At 35.4% G+C, this 9704-nt stretch overlaps 1 protein-coding gene across 3 annotated transcripts in view; it reads left to right on the forward strand.

Moving 5' to 3' along the window:
• LOC106878287 (mitochondrial folate transporter/carrier) overlaps window positions 1–9704 on the forward strand; it is a 101078-nt gene that overhangs the window by 39234 nt on the left and 52140 nt on the right. For all 3 annotated transcript variants that reach the window (XM_014927464.2, XM_014927465.2, XM_052966606.1), the window contains exon 5: window positions 1117–1230. In XM_014927464.2, coding sequence (XP_014782950.1) covers window positions 1117–1230 — 114 coding nt within the window. The remainder of the gene's footprint in view (window positions 1–1116; window positions 1231–9704) is intronic.

Genomic DNA, 9704 nt, shown 5'->3' on the forward strand with positions numbered 1-9704 from the left:
ATATATATATATATATATATATATATATAATCACCATTGAACATCTGCTTCCCGTGCTGGCCAGGCAGAAGACTGCACTATATATATATATATATATATATATTAGTTTGTGTGTAAAAAAAGCACTGCTGTTGGTGCTTTGTAAACACTTCTATAGAAAGTCACTATCATTCTGGCTTGGTTTCTATGGCTGGATGCTCTTCCTATCACTAATCACTTTAGGGGTGCATTTTTTCATGGTGCCTGCACTAGAGAGGTTAATAAACCCTCCAATTGTAGGGGCCTCACAATTTTACACTTTCTCCTCCACTCATTTTCCCCCAGTTTTAAACTATGTACTGGGTTTTTTCTTCATGGCACCAGCACCAAGGGACTTCTCAACCTAACTTCTGTTTGCTCATCAATCACTCTAGAGAGTGTGCAGGCAAAGGTGTTTTCCAATGTGGCACCAGCATACAAGGCGGTGGGGTGCCTTGTGTGCTGTAAGTATAGAGGGTACTCAATAATCTAAGACATACTTTTGCTAATTGAGTAGAGTAACAGTGGAAAGCTGGACTGGGAAGTTGCAAAGTAAAAATGAAACATGAATATAGTTAATTTATGTGAGATATTTAATCACGTGCATAATAATTTAATGGTCAGTTGGTGTAATGTTGCTATGAATTAAATGGATTTCAAATATACCTCACAAAGAAAACATCTGGTACTCACCACAACTTGTGTTACATGTAAATATTTTGGTGACTATTCACCCAATCAACTGCTGTTGAACTGAAGGCAATTATTCATATAGTAACACAATATTTAGCAGTTGCCAACATGCATGTATATCATACATGCCCTGAAGGTGACGCTTTGGCATGTCCTTGGTTGTGTTACCTAAATTAAACAAAAGAACACACAAGATTCTAGGCTATTGATTATTCTTTGTGCTTGCAGTTGTAAAACCACTTACCACAAATTAGTTAAAAAAAAAAAAAAAGACAAAGTTTTGTGTTACCATGACAAAGTGGATGTAATGCTGTGTGTGCTCATGTGTATAAATATTTATTGATTATGATTTTTTCACATCAATTGCAGACTATTTTGCTTTTTTTTTGTATATTATTTTTATAGGGTTTCATACCAGGTGTCTTTGGGGTTTCGCATGGTGTTATTCAGTTTGTAACTTATGAAGAAATGAAATCTATATATAACAAGTATCATGAGAGACCTATACACTACAGAATGGTAAGATTTGTTAATTTTCACCCTCCTTACCTCTCCCCTTCTCATTATCATTTCCCACTTGTTTAAAGAGGAAACTAACTGACAGATATCTAAATGATTTAGTAACAATATTATATCAGGTCGTCCCATAAGTTCTGTCCGATTTTACCTTCTTTAGAATTGAATGAAATTCAATAGCAATTTAGAATCATCATCATCATCATCGTTTAACGTTTGCTTTCCATGCTAGCATGGGTTGGACAAATTGACTGAGGACTAGCGAACCAGATGGCTACACCAGGCTCCAATCTGATTTGGCAGAGTTTCTACAGCTGGATGCCCTTCCTAATGCCAACCACACCGAGAGTGTAGTGGGTGCTTTTAGGTGCCACCGGCATGAAGGCTACGTGAAGGCGGTACTGGCAATGGCCATGCTCAAAATGGTATATTTTATGTGCCACCTGCACAGGAGCCAGTTCGGCGGCACTGGCAACAACCTCACTCGAATGTCTTTTCACGTGCCAGGAAGGCAACGCTGGTAACGATTACATTCAAATGGTGCTATTGAGCGTAATTGTTACCAGCGTCATGGAATTGAAAATTATTTTTATGCATTTGTGTACATTTAAACTAATTAAATATTATTTTACAGAATAAAAGAATTAAAATTTCTTTGATTAAAACCCTTTCTAACATGGAAGTATCCAAAGAGCATTTGAGGCACATAATGCTTTATGAGTACAAAAAAGGAAACTCTGCAGCCAAAGTGACTCGAAACATACACTCAGTTTATGGGAAAGAATGCTTGAATGAAAGAACTTGCAGAAGATGGTTTGCAAAATTCAGATGTGAAGATTTCTGCCTATTTCTCTCTATCTGGTGGGATTTCAAAGGAGTAATTCACTTTGAATTGTTATCACCTAATGCAACAATCAATGCTCAAGTCTACTGTCAGCAATTAGAGCGTTTGAACCAAGTTTTGAAGAAAAAAAGACCAGCTTTAGTGAATTGAAAAGGAGTCATGTTTTATCAGGACAATGCGTGACCCCACACTGCAGAGATCACATCACAGAAAATCGAAGAGCTTGGTTGGGAAAAAATTCTTCATCCACCTTATTCTCCCAACCTTGCTCCTTCGGACCACCATTTGTTTTGTAGTTTACAGAATCATTTGGGTGACATCACTTTCGCAAGCCAGGAGAAGGTTGAAACTGACATTTCAGAGTTCTTCGCTTTGAAACCAAGAGTTTTACATTGATGGGATTAAAAAACTTGTAAATAGATGGAAGGAAGTCATAGATAATCAGGGAAAGTACATTGATGATTAAATTTCAATTATAACATTTGATCACTTGTTTTCTTTATTCAAAATTCGGACAGAAGTTATGGGATGACCTGATACAAACACGTGTGATTGGATTTGGATAATGAAAACACTTGAGATTATGTAGGATTATTGCTGTTTAACTCTGTCATTCTGCTAATGTTTTATGAAAGATAATGCGTAATGCAACAATTAAAGACTATTTATTTATTTATTTATTTATAAGGAAATAAAAGTTTTTGTATAGCAAGCCTACCATTCATTGAAGATATGTTTAAACATGCTCAACACTTATGTCATCATCATCAGTTTCTTTTAATGTCCACTTTTACATGCAAGCACAGGTCAAGCAAAACTTGTTGAAACAGATTGTTTTCAGCCAAATGCTCCTCTTGTTTCTAACCCTCATTTGTTTCTAAGCATTGTAATATTTCCCCCCTGTTCTTTGAACACCAAACAGTTCAGGCATTTTATAGAAAATAAAGTCCAGTGAAGGCAAAAAATTTGAAAGATTTGTATGAACAATGACTTTGTATTCGGTCAGTGTGTAAAAATCATGGCAAAAGGAAGATATAGACACACACACATACATTTACATACCCTCATACATTTGATACTATAGGCTTCTTTTGGTTTCTCTCTACCACTTAACTCACAATACATTGTTTGGCCTGAAACTATATAGTAGTAGACATTTTCCCTAAGAGTTATGCAGTGGGACTGAACTCAGAACCGTGTGTATGAAGTGAACTTCTTAACCATACAGCTCTTGCCTGTGCCTTCCTAATCACACAGCCATATGTACACCGGCATACATACACATTAGCAAGCCAAGCAAAAACAGGTTAATTAAAAAACGTAATTAGGAAGAGAATTGTTTTAGATGAAATGCAGTTTGGATTTTTGACCTTGCCTCCATCCCAAAGTTGACCTTGGCTGGATTTGGCTCAGGACACAGATAGCCAGAACAAATACTGCAAAGTATTTTGTCCTACACTCTAATGATTTTGCCAGTTCACTGTCTTATACCATCATCATCATTGTCATCATTGTCATTTAGCATGGGTCAGATGAAATTTGTCGAGGCAGATTTTCTACAGTTGGATGCCCTTCTTGTTGCCAACCTTGTCTCCAAACAGGGTAATAGTACCCCATACCCTGATATACATTTTCATGGAAGACTAGAAACAAACATCTCTTGCATGACATTGATGCTCGTTTACAATCATGATGTTAAGACAGGGTACACACAATCATATGCACATGCACACATATGTACATAGGCACATACCTACACATATATGATGAGTTTCTTTCAGTTTGCTTCTACCAAAACCATCCACAAGGCTTTGGTTGACCCAAGGCAGAAGACACTTGCCCAAGGTGCCATGCAGTGGGACTGAACCTACATAAATACATATAGAAATAGGAATATTGGTTGGTTCTGCTTGTTTCTTTCTACCTTAGTGATTTGACAATTGCCTATAACTGGATATTTTACTTTAGTTTTCTGTGTTTTGCTAGAAAATTGTTTCTTTTTTTATATTTCCTTTTACCTGAAAAGTTAATTTGTTTGAGTGCTGAGCTTAAACCAGATTACTACTGGCCTACACTTATTTACGTAATAATGAAAATCTGCTATTTTGCTGAAGAAATGTTAATCTCCTCTACTGCTGTATTATGTTTGCTGGAACATTTGCATTGCAAAGGTGATCTTTTCTAAAGCTGTTCAGCCTTGATCAATTTCATTCACTTAATGACTTTGGCAATATGTCTAGATGATGCAAGCTTCATTTATCTTTCTCATAAAAAAAAAAAAAAAATCAATTTAATGTTTTTATTTTCATTTTTCTTTTCTTGCACGTCATTTAAAAAGTTTTTGCTAAACCTTTTCTTTATTATTGAATTTCTGTCTGCTGTTATATAATCAGCTACTAGAATTAGAACTGAATAACTTAAATTTATTTAAAGGTTTATCATCAATTCATATAACAATGGTATTTTTTTTTATTTCATGCAATGCTAAGCAAGCACACTGAAATAGTAGTTCCTTGGTTAAGTTTAAGTAAGGTCAAAATTTAATATTCTTAGTAGAAGCAGGAAATGGTAGATTTTACATTAATACTTTTTGAAACTATAAATCTAATAAGTAGACTGCTTAACTGCTTCAGTCCATCAGCAATATAATAAAAAACTTAAAGAGGTTTAGTAAAATATCTAACTTTATCTCTTTCTTGTTGTTTAGTTAGAAGTTAACTCTGATTGAGCAAACATCCTGCAGGGGCCATTAAATCTTTTTAGCGCTATCTAAGGCTTCATTATCTCAAGTGTACTTGAGCTTTTTACAGAATGGTAGGCTGTTATTCAAGTGATATTTAGCTGCAGTTTCTTGTAAGTAGAGTGATTATGTAGAGATTTTCATATCTTGCTAGTGTTGACCATCTATTCCATGTTGGAATGAGATTTGGGAATGATTTAATTTCAGTATGATAGGTTGATATTAAAAGAGTTAATTATCCTTTTCATTAAGGTGTTAGTGATGTAATGGTTAAGATTGAGTCATAAACTTGATTTTCCTGATTACTTTTTAATTGTGCTTGTGTCATATTGAAAATTGTGATTCTAACTTATTTGAATATACAGTAGAACCTTGCAGTGCACCACTGTGTGAATAATTTGCTGTATGAGCCAAGGCTTGTGTGAATTTTTGTCTTGAAGTATGAGTGGAAATCCCTTAGTATGAGTGAGTTTCATACAAGTGACTGCTAGCTTGGCCTTGAGCTTGTACACATTCACCCAATAAGCGCAACCTCCACTTGCTCTGTTCATGTGTTTATCTCAATGTAGCAGCAACCCTGTTGTGTTTTACCCAGTTTTTTTTTTAGTTTTGTGAATTTTTTTTTTTTGCTGCTATTTTATAATAATTAGTTATGTTAGCCACACGTCCTAAGAAGGTTAGTGCAAAGGACAGTGCTAAGAAGAAAAGAACTGGTTACAATAGAATTGAAGAAGGAAATCTTTGATAAACATGAAAGAGGAGTGTGTGTTGTGGACAAAGCACATCGACGATCTGCACCATTCTGTCAGCTCATCACAGCTGATGGGTACATTGTATAATTGGTATTCAACTGTGATGAAACTGGCCTTTTTGGGACAAAAATGCCCAGAAGAACCTATATAATTGCAGAGGAGAAGAAAATGCCAGGCCACAAGCCTATGAAAGACAGGCCAACTTTTACCCATTGTGCCAATGTGAGTGGAGATTTGAAGATTAAGTTGCTCCTTGTATACCATTCTGAAAACCCATGAACATTCAAGTCGCACAAGGAAGGCAAACGTTAAAGCCTGGGTCATCAGGCAATTCTTCATTGATTGGGTCAACCTTATCTTTGGACCAGCAGTAAAGAAGTACCTTCTGGAGAGCAATCTTCCTCTCAAGGCGCTCCTCATCCTTGACAATGCTCCTGTTCACACTCCTAACTTCAAAGATGATATCCTGGATGAATTTAAATTCATAAAAGTTGTTTACCTTTCACGCAACACCATCCCTTTCTTGCAGTCCTTGGAACCAACAGGTGATTTCTAATTTTAAGAAATTGTACACCAAACACCTGTTTTGTCAGTGCTTTGAAGTTATGGAAAATACAAATCTAACCCTTCATGAGTTTTAGGAGCACTATAACATTGTTAACTACCTGAAAATCATTGATATAGCCTGAGTGGGTGTAATGAGGAGAATACTGAATTCTGCATGGAGGAAACTGTGGCCTGAGGGCATATCTGAAAGAGACTTCGAGAGGTTTGAGTCTGTGTCACCTGTAGTTGAGGAGATAGTGTCTCTAGGCATGTCCATGTGCTTCGAGATTGATGATGGGAGATGTTAACAATCTCTTCAAGGAACACTCAGAGGAGCTGATGACAGATGAACTCCTGCAGCTTCAAGAGCAGCAGCATTCAGATTCAGTGGAAAAGATTGGTTCCCTGGAGGAGGACAGTGTAATGGAGAAGGCTGTCTCTGTGAGTGATATAAAGGCAGTGTTAGCAAAGTGATAGTGTGTTTCTGAATTTGTAGAAAAAAATCATCCTGAGAAAATATCTACAGGTCGTGCAGCTGCTTTATTTAATGACATTGCTCTGGTGCATTTTCATAACACTTTGAAAGGCAGGAAAAAGCAGACTTCTCTTGATATGTTTCTAATGAAATGAGCTGCAAGTGTGAAAAGTGAAGTGTCCAAAAAGTCTAGATTAAGTGAAGTGAGAGAGAATGTTCTTACTGAAGTCTTAATGGAAGAAGATTCTCCTTCCAAATAATAATCCACCTCCTCCCTGCTCCATTGTCTTGCTTGTGCAAAAATTGTCCCATCTTTAAAGTAATTAAATTAATAAAATCAGTTTACATATTTCCTTTGCATTCTCTTTTATTATGTTTTAATAATTGTCATTTTCTTTGTAACTTCACCTTCCCTGTTTTAAGACCCATAAAAAATGATTTTGGGTAGAATTTGGGGTTGGAACAGATTAATTATATTTTGATTAATTTCAATTTGTAAAACTAAATTGTAAAACAAGCCCAGTCATGGAATGAATTAAACTTGTACTGCAAAGTATCACTGTACTATAAAACTGTAGAAAAGGTGTAATAATCTCACTTTGCAATAAAGGTTTGATCGGAATGAACGAAACCTTTTGTTTTAATTAGTGAGTTGAAACTGATACTGAAACATCATTAAAATTTCAGGTAAATGGTTTAAGTCAAAGATACTTTGGTTAAGCTAATGATACTCATTACAAACGAGTGTTCATTAGTGTTTATAATTGCTAGTTAAACGTTAAAGAAACATGCAATCCACTCTTCATTAAGGTATCCACTGGCAACTATGTAAATTAAACCATCAAAAATGGATATATTTTGGTTTCAAGGCTGGTTCTTGTTGACTGTTCTTGGTGTGTCTCTAGTAAAATAAAATATATTAATAGATGTTAAATGATTTTCTTATAGCAAGCTTTTAAGTCATAGATGAACTATTCTTTTATATAATATATATAAAAAAATATGTTAGCTGTGCTAAAGGATTGCTTGTTAACTAATATTCATTTAGAGTTAATGTATCTTCCGCTATTTCATCTATTGTGTTTAATTGCTATTAACGATTACCATCTTACTATGTTTATTTCTTTTTTCCCTCTTTTTGTTATACATTTATCTGAAATGTGCAACTAATTAATTACAGTCTGGGTTCTCTGGTCAGACTCGTTTTGATAATCAATTTTTATTTTGTTTTTTTTTTTGTCAATTTTTATAAAGTGTTTTTATTATGAAAGCCTTTATGTTGTTTATACCAACCAAGTATGAAATAAAAGATATTTGTTAAATAGGTTCCTAGATTATGGATAATTGTTATTAAACTGATATAATTAAGGCATGATACTGTTCAAGTACTTGGGTCAAACACTGGTTCCTTCTATGCTTTACTGCAGACATTGACTTCCAGAGGCTCTGATATGGATTTATCCATATTAATATTGTAGCAGTTTAGAAGGACCTGCAAAGGTTATGGGCATTGCTTCTCCACCTCCGACTATCTTAAATATATGTATTTGAACTAGAGCTGAGTGCTTATGAAGTTTGTTTCTCAATCATGTGCCCAGGGCAAGTGTCTTCAGTCCAGCTAATGCCTTGTGAGTGAATTTGGTAGGCAGAAACTGAAAGAAGCCCATTGTGTCTGTGTCTCCTTATCTTGACAATGCATGATAGTTGTAAGCAAGCACCACCATCATAAAAGTCGTGCCATTCATTTTCAGTCTTCTGTGAAAAACATGTATGGCCTTGAGAAATACATATATCACTGTGCTTGGGAATAGGTGTGTGCTGATGACAGGAAGGACATCTTTCTGTAGAAAACCTGCCTCAACCTTTTGATGTCCATTTTTCTATGTAAGCATGGAAAAGTGGACATTAAATTGAAATGGTATATAACATGCGCAAAAAAAAAAGCAAAATACTACGCCCCTCGCAACCTATTGCAGTGTTGTGGTCATAAGGTGTAGACTAGTGGTTCCCAACCCCTTTACTACCAAGGACCCCTATTATTTAAATGAGTTTTCCCATGGACCCCAGGATATTGAAAGGTCTGTCAGCTTAACATGTTCATGGACACCCCCCCCCCTCCCAGTAATGCCTTTGCGGACCATAGGTTGTCTACACTGATGTAGACAAATGAATGGTGCACATACATGAGGTAGTGTATTGTGAACATGAGGTGTAGTTAGAGACAGTGTGAACATGCAGAAAATATAAGCAAAAAGATCAATGAAAAATATGATTGGTGGAGGGGAACAGATTTTTGTTTCCGTGTTTATCTAATGTTCTTATTGTTTTTAATTTTGAAAGTTTTTTTTTTTTAATAATTGTTTCATAACAACTTCCATAACATGTAACATAAGATTGTTTATACAGATATTTTTATTTTTAGCTATGTCACTGTTAATGAAATTATGTAGATACTTATATGCTCTAGTTGAAATAGAAGGAAGTTTCTTTCATTAAGTTTTCTGTCAGCTCATATTTCATGGTTATTTGGATTTTCCAACATTTGTTTTTTCCTATTCAGTGCTCCCAACCTATTTTTGGTATTTATTCATATCATGTATTGAATACTAAATATGAAAATAGTCCACATTTATTGAACTCTCTCTCACCAATGTTGGTTTACGTTTCAGTAATTTAGTGGTTTGGCAAAAAAGACATAGAATAAATATCAAGCTTAAAAAAAGACATAATTACTGTTCATCTCTGACTAAAACCCTTCAAGATGGTGCTCCAAAATGACTACAGTCCAGTGACTGAAACATGTAAAAGATATATTTTTGTTCATTCATTCACTTTTTTTTGTGCCTGTTTTTCCATGCTTGCATGAGTTGGACAAATATGTTGATTTAATCATCATCATCATCATCATCATCGTCGTTTAACGTCCGCTTTCCATGCTAGCATGGGTTTGACGATTTGACTGAGGACTGGTGAAACCGGATGGCAACACCAGGCTCCAATCTAATTTGGCAGAGTTTCTACAGCTGGATGCCATTCCTAACGCCAACCACTCAGAGTGTAGTGGGTGCTTTTACGTGTCACCCGCACGAAAACGGCCACGCTCGAAATGGTGTCTTTTAT

The sequence above is a fragment of the Octopus bimaculoides genome, chromosome 3, assembly GCF_001194135.2.
Source record: "Octopus bimaculoides isolate UCB-OBI-ISO-001 chromosome 3, ASM119413v2, whole genome shotgun sequence".
Taxonomy (NCBI): domain Eukaryota; kingdom Metazoa; phylum Mollusca; class Cephalopoda; order Octopoda; family Octopodidae; genus Octopus; species Octopus bimaculoides.